General features: G+C 52.9%; 8 protein-coding genes across 8 annotated transcripts; 3 read left to right on the top strand and 5 right to left on the bottom strand.

Annotated features, from left to right (window-relative positions):
• Positions 1-171: 171 nt before the first annotated feature.
• On the top strand, positions 172-1,358 carry BDW74DRAFT_162922 (putative oligosaccharyltransferase subunit ribophorin II). The gene is made up of 4 exons (XM_073726024.1): positions 172-333; positions 407-605; positions 655-939; positions 992-1,358. The coding sequence occupies exons 1-4, from the start codon at positions 191-193 to the stop codon at positions 1,229-1,231; spliced, it is 867 nt and encodes a 288-aa protein (XP_073578472.1). The 5' UTR covers positions 172-190; the 3' UTR covers positions 1,232-1,358.
• An 84-nt stretch (positions 1,359-1,442) lies between these two features.
• On the top strand, positions 1,443-2,548 carry BDW74DRAFT_107199 (uncharacterized protein). The gene is made up of 2 exons (XM_073721660.1): positions 1,443-1,811; positions 1,959-2,548. Exons 1-2 carry the CDS (start codon positions 1,559-1,561, stop codon positions 2,363-2,365), a joined length of 660 nt encoding a protein of 219 aa, XP_073578471.1. The 5' UTR covers positions 1,443-1,558; the 3' UTR covers positions 2,366-2,548.
• Positions 2,549-2,626: 78 nt separating this feature from the next.
• BDW74DRAFT_188918 (putative MFS transporter) lies at positions 2,627-4,505 on the bottom strand (the record flags this gene model as incomplete). The annotated part of the gene is made up of 6 exons (XM_073731843.1): positions 2,627-3,243; positions 3,320-3,633; positions 3,697-3,822; positions 3,879-4,032; positions 4,088-4,256; positions 4,314-4,505. The coding sequence occupies 6 exons, from the start codon at positions 4,503-4,505 to the stop codon at positions 2,627-2,629; spliced, it is 1,572 nt and encodes a 523-aa protein (XP_073578470.1).
• A 779-nt stretch (positions 4,506-5,284) lies between these two features.
• Positions 5,285-9,041, bottom strand: BDW74DRAFT_188917 (uncharacterized protein; the record flags this gene model as incomplete). Its single annotated transcript, XM_073731842.1, has 3 exons — positions 5,285-5,488; positions 5,525-8,755; positions 8,808-9,041. 3 exons carry the CDS (start codon positions 9,039-9,041, stop codon positions 5,285-5,287), a joined length of 3,669 nt encoding a protein of 1,222 aa, XP_073578469.1.
• Positions 9,042-9,765: 724 nt separating this feature from the next.
• BDW74DRAFT_188915 (uncharacterized protein) lies at positions 9,766-10,836 on the bottom strand (the record flags this gene model as incomplete). The annotated part of the gene is made up of 2 exons (XM_073731841.1): positions 10,456-10,836; positions 9,766-10,402 (listed from the first exon to the last, which is right to left on the bottom strand). Exons 1-2 carry the CDS (start codon positions 10,788-10,790, stop codon positions 9,766-9,768), a joined length of 972 nt encoding a protein of 323 aa, XP_073578468.1. The 5' UTR covers positions 10,791-10,836.
• Positions 10,837-10,901: 65 nt separating this feature from the next.
• Positions 10,902-13,439, bottom strand: BDW74DRAFT_188913 (uncharacterized protein; the record flags this gene model as incomplete). The annotated part of the gene is made up of 3 exons (XM_073731840.1): positions 10,902-11,127; positions 11,180-13,070; positions 13,152-13,439. 3 exons carry the CDS (start codon positions 13,437-13,439, stop codon positions 11,114-11,116), a joined length of 2,193 nt encoding a protein of 730 aa, XP_073578467.1. The 3' UTR covers positions 10,902-11,113.
• A 645-nt stretch (positions 13,440-14,084) lies between these two features.
• On the top strand, positions 14,085-14,762 carry BDW74DRAFT_183386 (uncharacterized protein; the record flags this gene model as incomplete). The annotated part of the gene is made up of 1 exon (XM_073730513.1): positions 14,085-14,762. The coding sequence occupies one exon, from the start codon at positions 14,085-14,087 to the stop codon at positions 14,760-14,762; it is 678 nt and encodes a 225-aa protein (XP_073578466.1).
• Positions 14,763-16,292: 1,530 nt separating this feature from the next.
• BDW74DRAFT_171281 (putative short chain dehydrogenase) lies at positions 16,293-17,303 on the bottom strand (the record flags this gene model as incomplete). Its single annotated transcript, XM_073727287.1, has 3 exons — positions 16,293-16,604; positions 16,702-17,040; positions 17,094-17,303. 3 exons carry the CDS (start codon positions 17,301-17,303, stop codon positions 16,293-16,295), a joined length of 861 nt encoding a protein of 286 aa, XP_073578465.1.
• Between the last annotated feature and the right edge of the window lie 786 nt (positions 17,304-18,089).

Here is an 18,089-nt window from a genome sequence, read left to right as displayed (position 1 = left end):
ATGGAGAGGCAGGCCGAAGGAGAGCGGCAGCAGGACAGAGACAGAGACATGCAATTAGGGCTCAAGGCGGAGTCACTGGACCGTCAAGCCCCAACGGCCTTGCCCGCCCGCCGCTTAGCTCAGCTCTCTCTCGACTCTCCTCACCACCTCGCTTTCTTTCTTTCTTCTACAGAACAAGAATCCAGCAATAATGCAGTGGTGGCAATCTCTCCTCCAGCTCTCGCTGCTGGCCTCAACCGCCCTCCCCGCCGCCGCCGCGAGCTGGGGATTCACTGATGCCACCGTGTCAGTTCAGACCAAGGGCGCCGGAGTCGGCGCTGGCTTCAAGGAAGAGTGCGCTCCCTCTTCTATTATCTCAATCTTGCAATCGAATCGCGGCAAAAGCTAACTACTGCTATCTCGATAGAATCCCTCCAAACGGCGCCCTTTCCGCCCCCGTCCCCCTCGGCAATGCGGATACCCTCAAAGTCGCCCTGACCGCGCAGGAAGGAAAGTCGGCCAAGAGCGCACACCAGGTCTTTTTGTTGCTGCAGGACCCGAACTCCGGACTGGACATCTCCTACCCCTTCTCCGTTAAGGGCAATGGCAAATCCCGCGTTGAATTGGTACGCAGCATACACCTCGTGTCGGAGATAACCAGCTGACGTGGCCTAGACATGGAAAGACCTCCCCACCCAATTCCTCTCTACCTCCGACCCTCTCGACGCCAGAATCCTGATCGGATCATTTGGAAACTCCGCTGCCTACAACCAGCCCGCGTTCCAGCTGTCTCTCGCCCGCAACCCCGATGAGCCCGTCCCGACGTTCGAGGTCTCGCGCTACGGCCAGCTCCCGGAGATCCACCACATCTTCAAGCAGGACGCTCAGAGCCCGCCGTTCGTCATTACACTCGCTTTCGTCGCGCTAGTGCTGGCCATCTTCCCCGTTCTCGGCGGCCTGGTAAGCTCCCATCTGTGCGACTACAACGATGACTTGGCTAACTCTTTTCCAGTGGCTCTACCTTGGCGCCAACATCAACCACCTCCCCGTAGCGATCAAGTCGGCCCCTATCCCTCACGCCGTGTTTCTGGGCTCCCTTGTCGCCATCGAGGGCATCTTCTTCCTCTACTACACTTCCTGGACCCTGTTCCAGATTCTCCCGGCCGTTGCTGCCGCTGGAGCTGTCGCGTTCATCAGCGGTAGCCGTGCGCTTGGAGAGGTTCAGGGCAGGCGTCTGGCCGGTCTCCGCTGAGCGGTAGATACGGTAGGATTATCGCATGGCATGATTTGATCGGGTTCTACATCCGCAGCTTCAGCGCAGCATCAAAATACCTTAGCATAGCTTGTAAAGAACATATGCATCTACTTACTACTAGCAATATTTTCATGGAAAATTGCGTCTAGATAGCTTTATTGTAGCTGTAGGTATCGCGCCTGACGTCACACCAATCTGCCCCATTCGGGCTAGCTCCACTCCATCCATCCGCATCTCCAAAAATTCATCCAAAAGCCACCGCCGGCGGCAATCCCCAGCTTTCCCCTCAATCACCGAAATACCATACAAAATCAATCTATTACAATGGGCGGCGCCACTTCTAAACCCGCACGCTCAGCCGCGGAAGCTGCCTCGCGCCGAACATACCCCAAACAACCCTCCGCGCCCTCTCCCGCATCCAGACCTCCGCCCCAGCGCTCACCACCTCCGCCGCCATCAACGGCATCCCGACAGCCACAGCAACATATTAAGTTCGAGTCTCAGCCTCAGAGTCCTAGTCAGGGCGTAGGCCCAACGTATCACTCGAAGGAGAAGGCGTCGACGGAGAAATCATCTGGTGCGTATTTGTCAACCTCTCAGGACACTTTATGCGGAGCGACCTCGCGGACCTCACACTCCCACTTCAACCCTATCCTGCCCTACCCTAATCGTCACTTCTACCCTCATCCATCCTAAAACAACACTAACAAGTATATCCGTACAGCAATCGACCTCGACGGCCGCGACCCACACTTCGCCGCATCCCTGCGCTCTCTCGGCCCCGTAACACCAAATCCCACCCTCTCGCACTCCAGCACATTCAACCAGCCTACACCATCCTCCCCAGGCGCCAGTACACCCTCCGTCTTCCCGTCCCCATCTACAAACCCAGCTCTCCTCGTCGTAACATCTCGCCAGCGCATCGCAGCCGAGGCAGAGGCTGAAGCGGAGAACCTGGGGAAAGGTGCGTTTGAGGGACGCCGGTACCTAGATGCATTTACGATTCGCCAGGTGCTGGCTATGAGGGATCGGCAGGGGATGTCGGAGGAGGAGATTGAGAGGGTGCTTAGACTTAAACGAGGGGTTGTTGGGAGGATGGGGGGTGTGAGGGGGGTTTTTGGGGTTGTATAGCTTCTTTATGGTATTGGGGGTGTGGCCGAGGTATGGGACGGGTAGTCATGTGTATATTATGAGGTTTTTTTGTTGGTTATTGGATGGAGTTATGGTTTTCTTTTGAGCAGGATGTTTGCTCTCGTCTCCTCTTCACTTCGTGTATCATAGCTAGGCAGCTGATTGCCATGAATAAAGGTCATAAGACATAAATTCATCATTCATCCAAATCCCTGCTAGATCCATAACCGTAATACCCAGCAGCACACCCGTTCATCAACCCTAGAGAGTATACCTAAACAACGGACTCCGATCCCCCATCGCCAAAAGCTCATCATCACTATACATCGCCCGAATCTCCCCCTCATCCATCCCCTCCTTCCTCTTATTCCCCCACTTAAAGCTAACCTCCAGCAAAAGCGCAACAATCAACGCCGCACCCCCAAGCGCCAAACTCAATCCAAATCCCGTATAATAAAACGGCGCCTCCGCATCAATATACATATAACTCCCAATAATGCCCCCGATATTCCCAATGCAGATGTTAAACGCCAGCCCTATAGCCCTTCGTCCACTGGGGGCAAGGTTATTCGCCGTCCACGATGTGGTGGCTGGATGAATCGGGTAGATGCCCATTGTCGTGAGGATGATTGCGAAGAAACCAACGCCCACATGTGTATCTAGTTCGCCCTTCAGCGAGACCATAATCGCGTACCCAATTACGACGAGACATAATGGTGCCACGACGAACGGCATGCGCCAGTAGAAACGGTCTGAGAGCTTCGAGAAGAATACGGCGGAGATGGCGCCGGCCACGTAGGGGGGTACGGTCATGAGCTGGGCGTTTGTGTCCTGGAACCCCATGGCTTTTGTTATTGTGGGGAGGAAGAATTTCGTTCCTACGCGGCCAGTATCATGATTAGCATATCGAGCGTCTTCAAGATAACGAGTGTGGGAGGGGGTGTGAAGACGCACCATACGAACAAGCGGACTGCGCGAGCAAAATAAACGCAAGGAGGTACATGCGCCAGTTCAGCAGGGTTGCCTTGATATCCTTCCAATTTGTCTTCTTCTTCTCGTCCTTGAAGTGTCCGCCTTCTTTGATGAAGTGCTGTAGTTCCAGGTATCTGATTTCTTCGGGGTCGAGCCACTTCCCTGATTTCTGGGGCGAGTCGATTAGTAAGAAGAAGCACATGGCGCCCAGGACGACGGTTGCGATGCCCTCGAGGATGAAAATCCAGCGCCAGCCTTCTTGACCGCCGATGCCTTCCATTTGGGCGATGCCTGCTCTGCGTAGTTGTTAGTATATTTCTTCGTGTTGGATACTGGGAGGAAGGGGATGGGTGGCGTACGCGAGAAGACCTGAGAATGCACCGCTGAGGGCAGATGCACAGTAGAAGATTGCTAGTCTGGTCGAGAGCTCTTTGGGCATGTACCAGAATGTGCAGAGGTAGACGGCGCCGGGGAAGAAGCCTGCCCTGTAATCTTGTCAGTCCTCTTCCATTCTTTCAGCTTCATGGTCTAGGAAACATACTCAAATATACCAAGCAAGATACGGACAACAGCCATGCCCGCAAAGTTCTGCACTAACCCGGTCAGGGTCATGATGATGCCCCAGCAGGTGATGAGGATCCCGAGGTAGACGGATGGGCGGGAGAAGTTTTTGAGAAGCATGTTGCTGGGAACCTCTGCAGTAGTGCATTAGCTCGCCTCCCTCTAGCAAGTCGTTTGTAGGTATCGTACCCAGAAGAACATATGGAATAAAGAAGATCGAAAGCACAATATTATACTGGATGCCCGACATGCCGAGATCCTCAACAAGACCCTCAATCTTCGCATTGCCGATATTCGCGCGGTCAAGGTGAGAGATGAGGTAGAGGACGGCCAGCATGGGGATGAGGCGGATATCAATCTGCACCCTCTGTTAAAAACAAGTCTGATAGTCTGTTTCGAGGTCAAGTATACGAACCTTCCACAACAGCTTCTTCCTCGCCTCAGGCGGGTAGTTCGTGTAAAACTCCGCATCCTCGGCCCTCAGCCCCAGAACCTGGATGTTATCAATGGCAACTGTCTGCGGCGCTTTCTCGATGTGGTCTGGGTCACGGAGTTTCTCGTCAACGACGATGTCGGTCGTGTCTGTGCGGTTGTTGTTCGTAGCCATCTTGATTAAGGTATATCACTCAGTCTCGGGCTGAAGCTCCTACTCAACAGCGCCCCCATTTCAACGACCCACGACTCTTTATATACCCCTGCACCCATGCCCTCGAGGGGTCGAACCCGACATGTCCATCAGAGCTTAGCAGCGGAAAAGGGCAACGATCCCCTCCAGAACCGAAATCATCCCTTGCAAGCGAGCTGCAAGCTGGCCTCGTTAATGCAAGGTAACGGCGAAAAAGCTCATCTCCACTGCCGCAGCAACAGCTGCACAGCCCAATGCCGACGCTCGTATCCGCAGCCAAGAGCGTCCAAGAGAATCCCCGGTCTTGGTGCTCGTGGGCAATGCGACCCCGGTTGGGGTGACAGCTTGCGGGGTAAGGGTGCTCTGACTCGTTTGCCTTTGTGGAGGCGAGTCAGGCGGGACATGAGGTATTCCTGGTGGGTGGTGCCATTTCTCCGCTAGCTTGGGTCTGTGTTTTCCGGTGCATATCCGCTGTATGGTTTGGAGAATACGTCGGGGGTTCCGGGAGTGTGGGAGAAGAATCCGGGAAGGCTTTGGGCAGGATCCGGGTATTCCTTCGCCCATCTAACTTGCGTATATTGCTGGCATATGCATAGCGAGGCTCAATGACACGTTAATGAGCAGGAATACTTTTGTATAGATGATAGAGAGAATGAGGTGCATACAAATTGCAATACTAGGGCTAGAAAAGGTTCTTTATTCACGAGTAACAAAATGTATTCAACCTATGTATCTATTGCAAAAACTCCAATAAAAGCAAACTACGCCAAAACCCCCCTCACAATACTCTCCACCTCCCCAAGAACCACCTCCTTCGTCCCAGCCGCATCAACAACAACCACATCCCTCTCCTCCTCCGGACTCTCTAGTGCCTCCAACTGCGAGTCCACCATCGTCGACGTCATGTAGTGCCCCTCCTCCTTGGACCTCAAGATTAACCTCTCCTGGAGCTCTGCTTTCCTTTCCTTTCCTATGGACAAGTGGATAAAGGTGACGTTTACCGGGTCCTCAAGTAGGTAGGCCAGCTTGCGTAGCTCGTCGCGGTAGACTTTTCTCAGCGCGGAGCAAGTCACCACGACTCCGACCGAGGTAGACGGTTGGAGCAGACGATCCATAACAGCTCCGCGGATATGAGATAGCCACTCCCATCTATCTACGTCTGAAAGCGGGATTCCGGATGCCATCTTCGCGCGGGAGACACGGGAGTGCATGTCGTCACCTTCGATCGTTGAGACGCTGAACTTCGACGCGAGGAAAAGTGCAGCAGTAGATTTGCCGGAGCCACAGGGCCCCGTAAGGAAAATCACATTTTTAGGCGAGGATTGGATTCCGGTTGAGGACCAGGCTTGTTGGCGGAAATGTCGCACGAAGCGGTTCACAAAGTCCTGGGTTAGGCCTGCTGCGTTGCGGAGTGATGGAGCCGCGGATTGGCTCTTCTTTGTGTCGTAGAGGAGGACGCGGGGCGGCGAGTCGTTGTCGTATTTGTTCATGAAAAAGTCGAGGAGCTTGATGGGTGGGTTGGTGGTTGGGTCAGTACTTGAGCGGAGACGGGCGAGCCATTCGCGCTTGGGCAGAGCGTCGAAAGTAAGACCGGCTTCTTTCAACATAGGAAGGAGGTCTCTAGTCCAATGATTGAGGGTTGGATTCGTGACGTTCATCACCTCTGCTGCGGTTGCTGAGAGTGTCGCTTCTATAACGCTCGATGCGATGGTATCAACTGGTGTCCAGGAGAGAATGTCGTCTAGCAGAGGAAGGGACTTGACTGTCTCCGCCGTCTGGAAGATCATTGGAATAGCTTCAGTGGCATTCCAGATACCGTGCTCCGTATCAGCCACAATTTGTCCAACCCGTAGAACTCGCGCTGGCAAAATAGTTTGATGACACGCTCGATTGACTACATGCTCAGTCACCAGTTTTGACTGAGCGTACCCCATCGACTGCGCATAGCTGAGGGTCTCTGGAAGTGCTTCCGGAACCCAGTTTCCTGGCGTGCGAGCGACGGTACTGACAGACGAACAGAACGAAAACTTTGCTGGGGCAGGGCCCTTGGTCTCCAAGCAGAGGTCAATCAAGTTGCGAGTCGCCGCAATGCAGGGCTTTTCAAAACTCTCCAAGGCCCAGTTAAAGTTGACGGACCAGGCGCAGTGCATGACGGCCGTGACCGAGCTGGTGATCTCTTCGTAGACATCTTCAGTCAGCCCTAATCTTGGTGTTGATAGGTCAGAGGGCAACGCCACGATTTTGCGTTCTGAATCTGGCGTGAGGCTAGGCAAGAGGAAACGAGCATGCAGGCTCTGTCGCACTCGGTGAAAGGCTGATAGAAGCGATGAAGCGCGAACAAAACAGTAGACTCTGCGCACGCTCTCGGTTCGGACTAGCTGGGCGACGATATGCGCACCCAGAGAGCCAGTCGCACCAGTTACAGCGACATACTCGCCGTCGTCATCCCTTGACACCGGAACATGCGTTTTGAAGTCACGGCTGTATTTCTCGATGAGATCGGCCATTCGGTTCTCAACTGGCACTTGCTGCTGGGGGTTTCCTCCAAGTCTCAACCGAGTAAGTTCATCGGCCATGGCCTGTATGGACGGGTTCTCGAAGACGAAGTTCTGGGAAAGCTTGTGACCACCAAGATCCAGTGTCTTCAAAATGACACTTCGTAATCGGAAAGACTGTAGGCTGTCGACACCGAGACTGAACACATCCGTCGAATCCTGCAGCGCAGAAGGTTCAATAGGCGTGACGTCGAGAAGGCTGTTGCGCAGGAAAGTGATCAGCTCATCACCTTCCAATAACAGGCTTCCACTCGCATCCTCCTGGTCATAGACCTGATTGATCTGTTCTGCGAAATCGCGATAAAATGCAGAGCGAATGACAGTACCCTTGTCCGTCTTGCGGTAGACCGTATCCGCAGGCAAAACACGGATCATGTCTCGGGAGATGTACGCATAAGCAGGGCTCTCGGCGTTGCACTTCTCAATAGCAGGGAGGATAGAGTCGATAATTTGCTCATCTGTCTCAGTACATCCCTCAGCGCGAATCAGGAATAACCCTAGCCGAGACCTGTTTGAGCCAAACGCAATAGCTTCACCGATATTTGCGTGGTTGCGAGCAACGCCTTCGATGACGAGCGGATTTGCCTTCTCGCCGTTCTCTAGTACGAGGGTATCATCTAGACGAGCATAATACCGCCACGCGTTCTCCTTGGTCGGGTGCTTCTCAAACAAGTCCTTCGTCGCGTATGCTCCATCCGGCCGGTTGCTTGCCACTTTTGACGGCCACCCTTCTAAGACACACAGCTCGTAGATGCCAGGCATCTGCTCCTCCCATCGAATATAAGGTAGTAGCGACGGACCAGGACGGACATAATCCCAGTCTGTGTCTGAGCGCTCCCTAAACGAGGTCATAAGCTGACCTGTCTCGGTGGTTCCATAGTGCGAGACAAGACGGACTCCATTCTGGGCCAGTTTGTCGCCGATTGGCTTCGGGCAAGACGAGCCGCCAAACATAACTAGTTCCAATCGCGCAAGCAACTTCATGCTTTCCTCCGATTCTGAAAGCAGCTTGAGTCCATATGGAACGGCGTATAGAACTTCGATGTCGGGGTGCTCCTCCAGCGTCGTATGGAGATAAGAGCCCGTTAGAGGAAGCTCCGCATTGTACATATAGATCAACTTCTCCGAATGCACTGCTCGAAAAAGGCAGCTAATACCATGCGCATGGTAAAGAGGCAGCGTGATGAAACCCCTAAGACCAAAGTTGTTGGCATAGTTCTTCAATGCCCCCGAATGTGTCTGGTAGATCGGTTTCGGATGGCCTGTCGAACCGCTAGAATGGATAATCCAGGTAATGTGCTTGTTCTCAACCAGACCATCGAGCTGAGTTTCTGGCAGTTTCGCCGTAGTGTCGATATACTCCTCGCGCGCAAGGACCGGCTGCAATACAGAACCAGTCCGTTTCGTTACCTTCCTCGCCACACTTCGAAACGCAGGATACGCAATAAGGAACGAAGCCATGGTGTTTTCGATCAAGCTGACGTACGCATCCTCCGCAATCCGAGTCGACAGAAGCAGAACCGTATGCCCCAATCGCGAGACGGCAAGTAGTGTAATCAGATACTCAAAGTCAGAAGGACCGAGCAACCCAACCACCTGCACCGGATCATCGGAAGTTTGACGTCGTGGAATCACGCGCGCATAATGGACTGAAGCGGCTTCCACTAGATTGTTCAGCTATATCCACGCATTAGCTCCTGGCGCCCTGTTTCTCAGCCTGGAAACTCACCTCGCGCGGAGTGTAGTATCTATACTCCGTCCCTTTGACGGGATACGCAACGATAGGCTCATCAGCCCTATCACCCTCCGCCCGAGACCGTACAAGGTCATCGATTGTGTATATCGCTCGCTCTTCAACGTCCGTCACAGACGTTGCTGGCGAGCCACTGCTAACCGGTGGAGTCCAAGCCTCGCTCGAATTCGATGAGGGAGTCACCGGTCGTAGAACAGCAGTTGACGCCATGGGGGTGGTTCTGCAAACGAATGATTTGCTGAAAGAACCGGACCAAGAGATGGTACCGAGAGACTTATAATCTTAAAGACGTCAGACTCCATTTCGGATACGTAGTGGCCAGGACGGGCCGGATAGGTCTCCATGTTCGCACAACTCAGATACTCCGCGCGCAGAACATGGAGAAAAATCCGGGAAACTGATTCCATCCTGGTGGGGTACAGCAGAGTGCGGAGGTGATTGCTTTTCCGCTGTTGGAGTGGAGAAGGGCGGATTAGCTGGCCCTCGGTATGCAAATCCGCCATCGGACAACTAGGGTAGGGTCCGCTCCCGAGGCCGTGCTCTTTGGCTATTAGCATTGCAGTGTATGCTCGGGTAGGCGGAAGTCAAGAAGTCATCCCAAATGCGCAAGAGACACGGGTACGAGGTACGTCTAGCGACCTTGATCGTTCCTCTTTGTTGTGATGTTCGGCTACACATCATCAAACAGGCAGGAATTTGAAGCACTTTCCCAAAGACCCTAGCGGGCGGGAATTCGATTTCGCCTTGTCTATGGTCCAAGCAGAGTATCGCGTAGGCGCTTAATGATAGGGAAAACCTAGCTATCATCTATAGACTACCCTCCGCATCAAAGCCTACAAGTCACAAGATGCCGTGCCAGGCTGCAATTGAACGAATGTTCTCGGGCTCTTGACTCTTCAATTTAAGCACGTTGATTGTCTATATATAGTTGTATCTAAACAGTAAACTTCGTCTTATTAACATCAGCAGCATCCAGCGCAGCCTTCCTCACAGCCTCCTTCCCAACCTCCTCAAAGATATCATAGCCCCAGAAAGCCGGGAAATTAAACCGCTTATGACGCTCAAGAGCCGAAAGAGTCGCAAAGGCGTCATCAGGCAGCGGCTTAACTTGAAGATTAGCAGCAATGCGCGACGGCGTAACACTCTTAGACAAAACAACTGTTCCACGCTGCACGCCCCAACTCGCCAGGAGCGGGCCAGGGTCCATGCTTAGTTTTCCTGCGACCTCATGGACCACGGGGTCGTCGACCGTGCGGGGTTCCCCGGTCTGATTGTTTCCTAGCGGCGAGTATGCTTCGATAATGATACCTTTGCTCTGACAGAAGCGGAGAAGCTCGGGTTGTTGGAGGTAGGGGTGTGCTTCGATCTGGTTGGCGGCGGGGACGACGGAGACTTTGCTGAGAAGGTCTTCGAGACGGCGAACATTGAAGTTTGAGACACCGATGGCGCGGACTTTGCCGGTGTCTAGCAGCTTCTCCATTGCTTTGTAGGTCGTGACGTAGTCAATGTCCGCTAGCTGGAACACGCCGTTGTCGTCGAGGGGGAACCATTTGTCGCTGGGTTTGAAGGCGCTAGACACATCATTAGCATAGATCTTCGAACCAAAATCAGAGCGGTAACTTACCAAGGCCAGTGCATGAGATAGAGATCAAGGTAGTCAACACCCAAGTCCTTCAGTGTCTTATCCAATGCAGGCTCGACGTCTTCTAGCGCATGCTTCGTGTTCCACAGCTTGCCAGTGAGGAAGATCTCCTCACGCGGCACACCTGACTTGCGAATGCCATTACCGACCTCTGTTTCGTTGCGGTATATAGCGGCGCAGTCGATATGACGGTAACCCTGCTTCAACGCGACCTCTACGGCATTTTCCACCTCCAGCGGCTTGGCTTGCCATGTACCGAATCCCGCAGCCGGGATCTTCGCGCCGGTGTTGAGGGTGAAATGAGAAGGGAGAGACATTGCGTAGCAATTAGTTGAGAATTTGGTTGGGAAGATTAGAGAGCGCGTGGATTCCTCTTGCTTAAAACTTGAGTTCCGGTCATGATCGGAATAGGATGTCGGAAAAGCGTCGGGGAAAGTGGGTAAACACCAGAAACGTAGTATGGGTCTGCGTTGGAGAAACAGATCGTCGGTCCGACCATGAACTGAACTGGTTCCCCTAGCGTTCTCCATTGTCTGAGATCTGCTTCTCCATGTAGACCGGCACTGAAGTTCGGAAAATGGACACGGGAGGCTTCCACCTTCAATCTTCAATGGAAGCTGATAATCCGAGGTAAGATAAATCATCCCATGTAGGCTAGTAAGCGGTGTCAGTGATGCCTATCTATCAATTGAAGGAAGATACTCACTTATAGGCAGACTATCCAACTGCGGCCAGAAATCCAGCATCAAGTCCTTATCCGTCGCAAAGCTATCAAACAAGTACTCTGTGCGCGGATCCAAAAAGTAAGGGTCTCCCGAGCGAGGCATCCCAGGGAACGGAATGAACTCTCTTTCTTGCTCTGCGAGAGACGAATCAGGAGCAGTCTCATGGTTATGGCCGTGGCTATAGCCTATCGCAGGCATCAGAGAGGCTTCTTCGATCGGCACCGAGGGCACGTTGGCTGTAGTGGTCGGTTCCGCCTGCGCACTCGAAGCTTCAGCGTAGGGTGTCCTCAAACCCAGACGCTCTAGCTCTCGACGGAGACCCTGTAAGATAGCGCTGTATTTCCACGAGGGCGAGTTGCGCGACGTTGCGTCGGCGAGATGATGTTGAGCAGTTTCAGATAACTGATATAAGGTTGCTTCGTCGAGAGAGGATGTATGTCTCTCGTGGCCATGACTGGTGCTACCACTTACAGGAAAGATTCTCCCTCGGCGCACTTGTATCAGGTAGATATATATGATCGAAAGAGCGTTAAAGGCAATATACTGCGAGTACCAAAATGCGTGGAAGAGTTGGTTTTCGCGGACAAAGCTGAGGACCAATTCAACTGTGTCCCGAGCCGCTGTCAGGCAGATTCCAAGATAATGCACGTAGCTGGCTTCGCAGTCCGGCCATGTCCGACCGTAGTTTCGGAGCAGCAGTGGCCGGGTGATGAACATGAGAATATGATACCGCGCTAACTGAAGGACTGTGAGCTGCCGCTGGAATATAGGAACGAGGCTGCTAGGATGAATAGTCCCGCTCAGGAGAGGTGGCAGTCCGGTGCGCCATTCGGCAACGCTTTCACATAAGCCCCTAATCGTATTCAATTGGTCGCGGTGGGATATGCCAGCCACAACATAGGGCTCTTTTGCCGCCTGGGACAGGGTCCGGGATAGCAAAGCGTGGAATACCGGAGCATCCATCACGCAATCTCGTTTAGGAGGCTGGATAGCTGCGGGCAAGAGATCAATGTCGTTGACTCTTGCGGGGAGCTCCTCGTCCACATCGCCATCATGCCAGAGACGCGGCCTCCCAAGTATGACGCTGATGTATTTGTCGAGAGTGTATGAACACCACAGGATCCGACGCCGACACTCCCGTTGCACCAAATCCACATCAATATCTTTCCTGGAGCGTCTGCTATGTAGTCCAAGTGCCATCATGAGCTGGATCGCAGTACCCAGGGTGAACCATGCCTTGTTCGCACGCGAAGAACTCAAGAGGTAGAGTACCATCAGAAATCGCGCTTGCGCCGATTCGAGCCTCGGCGTGCCCATCTCCTGAGATAAGAGCTGCTCAGCTTTAACAAAGTAGAGTTCGCTATTCTTCCAACCCCAGTCGTCCGCGTCCGATATATGGCCGTCGGCATCTGAGCGGAACATTGTAGCGGTACTGAAAACCATCAATAGTACCGCGTGGGAAGCTGCCGACTCCGAGGAGATGTGGTTATCATACTTGGTGCCCTCTCCGTACAGCTCACGAATTGCCCTTTCGATCGTCGGCTGATGCAGAGTCCTGTACGTCGGGCACGCAAAGTCGAAGTAGCGACGAGCGAGACCCTCTGCCTCCGCCCTATCCGGCCATTGAAAGTCCGCCAGTTGAACCTCTGGAGCGACGCGGTCACCAAAGTGAAAGATTGACGCCTTGGGAACATAGTCCGAGTCTCGCCCAGTTGCTATCGCATCGTTCGACGGAGTAGCGGGGAGGTCGCGCACCGCCCAGCCCAGGAATGAATGAGCAGATGTCGGACCCCAGTACTGATCGGCAACGTCTGCAGGGGGCCGTTGCTCTGGCGGTCCATACGGCGTGGCCGCCGTCGATTCGCTTATCGTCTCATCAGAGTTTCGCTGGGGAGTTGGGACATGGGATTCGCTTGGCGCCGGCCGTGTATTGAGCTCCGGTCTTGCGTATACCCCCTGCCGCCCCTGTAGGGAATCCGAAGGGGGAGGAGTCACCGCAACGCCGCGTCGATAGGTATTATTGTACGTGCACTCTAGTTTGCGACGAACACAAGGCCCGCAGGGGATCATCCCAGTGCATGACTTCTTCTTGGCCCGGCAGTTATCGCAGGCGCGGGTCACTTTGCGCAACTTCCGCTGCCGGCCATGGGCATCCGAGACGGAGCGTGGGCGTGGAGAGGAAGGGTGGTCCCTGATCCGCACACCCTCCGAAAGTTGGGAGAGTTTCCGGTCAGTATTCATCTGGACTGATCTTGACCTACCTCGCCCTTATTGAATCATGTCGGCGCCTGATGGCTGGCATCATGTCGTGATGCACAGCTCTGGACACGGTCTTTTCCGACGGCGTTGCCGCTAAGGGCGGGAATATCACTGTGCCCTACCAGTACTCCGAAGAACCTCGGCTATCAAGGAACATGATCAAAGTCACTCAGCATACTTTACGCAAAGCCCGATACATCAAGCATCGGTAAATCGAGGAAGAGATATTTAGATGCTGATTTCTCGCTTCATTGCAAGGTGGTTTGAAGGTTTGAATCATGCTGGCCGTTTGGGCCACGGCTGGCGGAAAACAACACTAGTCCGACCATGGCCTAGCGCGATCATGTCAAGCATATGTGCACGTGACAGGGCTGGCGCAGCTGCAGGTTGACAAAGAACTCATCATTAGGGGGGAATTTTATTTATTCTGCCTAAAAGAAGTGAGAGACAGGGGGCTTTCAATCTTAGGGCCGAAGCCAGAAGAGTACTGAGCTAAGCTACGCCCGCAATCGCATGTTAAACAGAGATATCAGAACTAGGTACGTTTAGAAAAGGACGGAGACTCCCGAAAATATATCTTTGTGACCAAGCCAAGGGCATCCACTAATGCCCTGCGTCCAGGTCGATATGGACTCCAAAGACGCGGAAATAAACCGACATCCAACTGATCACAATCAAGCGACACATCTACCCAGAACATTATACTTCACACTAAAACCCGTCCAGCGGTTGAAAGGTCACGAAGACTTCGACGAATGGCTGTACTACGTCAAGGTCCATCTAGAGTCATTGGGATTGAAAGATTTGCTCGATAGGTCTTTACCTAGACCAAAAGAGATATGGAACACCTACAAGATCTGGTGCGAGTGTTCTATCAAAGTTCGCATCTGGCTTGCGGACAGTATCTCTTGGGATGTCGCGCAGCTGATGGAGGCGAACTCGGAACCGGCTATATTCGCAGACGACTATCTTGCGAAACTGGACATGGTTGTGTTTTGGTTTGCGTACCAGAATCCTCAGATGGTGTATGATGACGCAGTGCGCGTCAAGAGGAAGAATTACCCTAATCTTCTGGAGTTCGTCAAAGCCTTGAGATCCAAGTTTGCTTTGGCGAAAAAAGTCGGAACTATGCTGCCCCACGAATCAATGCAGATACTTTTGAGAGAAGTTAGAGATGATATGCCTGCATACGTTGCAAAGGCGCTTGTCTCGGTCAATTCGTCTCCGTATCAATTGAAGGATGAGAATGTCTCTATGGTCTTCCAAGATGTCATAGCTTATGCAAGGGCACGGGCTATGGCATGAAGATGAAGCATTGAGTTAATGAATTGCGAGGTGCCGTGAGAGAACTGCGCTATTACCGACGTCGGCGGTCTTCGAGCGATATTTCGTGGATTGGTATGCGCACCCTATCATAGATTGCAAGTATACTTGAACTGGGTAAAGCACCCTATAGCGTAGTCATTGTTTGGTTGCTTCGCGATGTACAAGACCACGATTGAACAGTACTGATCGAATAATGCCAAAATAGAACAGTACCATACCTTATCAAACAGTAGGCTGTGAGCCACTCGGAAGTTTCCTCCCGAAACGATGGGTTGGGCAGACAGCGAGGCAGTGTACTCCGAGTATCGTTGCTTAGATAGTGTTGATTGGCGTGTTCTCCAGTAATCGCAGATGGAACGTGCTCTGCCCTACGGAGTACGGACCGACAATCTATCAGCCAATAGCCACTTAATAAGCTTCATATCGACAAATCATGCGTCTCATATCTTCGCAAGGCCGAGAGAAACCGAGAGCAGGTCACTGGTGAGCATCGCTGACTCATTAACCACACACATATGGCCAGTGGGCAACAGTTGTGATTGGGGTCATGTCCCAATGGGGTAAACCACGGGAATCGACGAGAATTCTGGAAGACGACGTGGCTGTGACTGACGGGAGGGAACGCCCTGGCCAGCATCCGTGCCCAGGCGTACCACCATCCATAGCTGAATTTAGAACTTGACTTCTGCCTGACAGAATCGCCATTAAATCATCCATAGACTTGTGCGGAACAAGTGACACTGCAGAGGGCCTGAAACGGCAATGATCCAATGGCGCCAGAGCCAGAATAGCCTGAGCGGCTGGAGAACGAAGAACGAAGTTCTCTAAAATAATGGCAAAGCCTCCAATGCTAGGAGTCGAAGAAACCAACGAATCGGTCATCGTGAGGTCGCGGCGGCAAAAAATCTAATCGTCTCATGACCAGCGCGACACGCAATGAGTATAGTTAGCGTTCCAACCCCGGGAAGTAAGCGCAGGCCCTCGTTGGCCGCGACCCGGTTCCAAGGAGCTGTCTCTTGGTTCGGGGATAATTGAAGTCATTAGCTGCAAAGTCGTATCCGGGTAAAATTAGTCCGTGGGTAATTCGGATCCGAGCAGGCTGATATACCCCGGATCGAGGTGGAATGATGATGGAGCGCGGGGAAAGATCGGCCGAGGGTGGGGTCAGGTGGGCATCATGATCGGACACTAAGTGGGCGAGCGCATCAGACTTACGCGAGTTTATCCATTGGTTGCTGATGTGGAACGCAAACTTGTTCTGCTGGAAGTTGGAAGTAGGTACAGGATTCTGGAAAGAAACGAAGGATCTATGTAGCCAGCCCATCGCAAGCCTTCAACACCATGATCGCTAACTATTTTATTCGGATTATTAGGTAGGTAGAAAGAAAAGAGATCTGCCATCGCTTCCACAAACGCCATGCAATGATACCCCAGCTGCGGGCAATTAGTCGTCAAGTTAACCAGAACCGACTCGTGAAGACAAATGAGAGAGAAGGGGACGAGCGATGATTACCAGGCGGCATGGCCTCCGTCCATGCGCAGGTCGCTTCCAGTCATGAAGCTGCTAGCGTCACTGAGGAGGAAGACGGCAGCACCGCGGTATTCCTTGGGTGAGGACAGACGTCCAAGCATGTTGTGCTTGGGCCATTCGTCGCGACGCTCGGGGTACTGGACGAAGAGCTGCTCAACCATGGCAGTGACAATGTAACCGGGAGAAATAGTGTTGACGCGGATGTTGTATTGACCCCACTCGGAGGCGAGGTTGCGGGCGAGCTGGATCACGGCAGCTTTGCTAGCGTTGTAAGGAGCGCAGATGAGGCCCTATTCGTGGACTGTCAGTGGGAGGGACAATGATAGGGTATTGAAAGCGGGGAAGTGACCCGAGGTGTGCGGGGGTCGAAGGACATGAAAGGCTTACCCGATTGGCAATGGTACCACTCATACTGGCAATCAGCGCAATGCTTCCTCCGTTTCCAAAACGAATCATCTGTTTGGCGACAGCCTGGGCAGTCATCATGACACCGACGACATTGACCTCGAACATTCTGTTGGCGTCCTGGGAGGTGTACTCCAGGGCGGGAGTTTCCTGCTGGATTCCGGCGGCAGCCACCAAGCCATCCATGCGGCCTTCGGCGTTGGCAATTGCTTCAATGGTGCTGTGGAGGAGCTCAGTGTCGCGGACATCGATGCGGCGGTACTGAAAGTCAACGCCCAGTTCCTCTCTAGCACGCTTCTGAATAGTGAAGAATTCGGGGGACTGTCGGGCCTTGTGTTAGCAAAGACATTAGCAAGGGTCTCTGTAGTACGTACGGGCTCCTCAAGACGGTCAAGAGCGTAGACACGAGCACCCGCTTCAAGCAGAGCCTCTGCCTGAGTCAGACCAAGGCCACGAGCGGCACCCGAGACGCAAACGACTTTGCCAGCCAGGCTGAACTCAGGGAGTCTGTTGGTTGCAGCAACAGTAGGCGCCTCCTGCTTGACAGGGACGGGAGTAGGAGTAGTTTCAATGGAGACAGACATGACTCTGATTGTGTGTGTTATGTTGTGAGAATATGTGCGGGGTACGGGGTATGGAAAAAGATTGAAGTAGGAGGAGCAGGTGTTACACTGGTTTAATTCAGAAGTCTCCAAGCAAGTGAGGATGGAAGAGGGGGATTGATGATGGGAGGTCAGTTCCGGAGCGATTGAAGCCAGACTTTATACCTCACGATGGCAAGTTCAGAAGGAGAGGTCATGGGAGTTCATGTGAGTAGGAAAAGACTAACACTGGCAGAGACAATGAAGCGAATGATAGTTTGGTCCAGACCAGGGGAATGACAGAACAGACAGGGCCCACCCCAGGTCACTCGACCAGCCTGCATGGACTGTACCTTACTGAAAATCCCAGCCTTATGTTTTACTTTTGTTGTCTTTATTTCACAGAGTATCTACTGCAGACCATGCCCCTTCACACATAACCTATACAAATTGTATGTGGTGCTTCACTGGGGAGCAGTAGCTTTGGCTCAACACCCTTCCCAGAGTCAATTACAGTTTGTTCCAACACTCCAAATGAGATCACCATGACTCTATTTCTCAGCCCCGTTCCAATGGCTAAAGTGCTCCAAATCTTGAATACAACTCCAAGCATAAATCAAAAAGGCAGTCAGGTGACGGTTTGTGGCGTTTGCTCGGGTTTCCTAATTGGGATATGCCGTTCCGGCAACAGCAGCAAACCTAGAGAGCTCGGAGCAGGTTTTTGGGGGAAAGAACACGGGGTGGCGGTCCAGAACGTCTGCTATTCCTGTGCTGCTGGTCACCTGGAGG

The sequence above is a fragment of the Aspergillus multicolor genome, assembly GCF_047715735.1.
Source record: "Aspergillus multicolor strain CBS 133.54 unplaced genomic scaffold BDW74scaffold_45, whole genome shotgun sequence".
Lineage (NCBI taxonomy): Eukaryota > Fungi > Ascomycota > Eurotiomycetes > Eurotiales > Aspergillaceae > Aspergillus > Aspergillus multicolor.
This window is presented reverse-complemented; position numbering and strand designations above follow the sequence as displayed.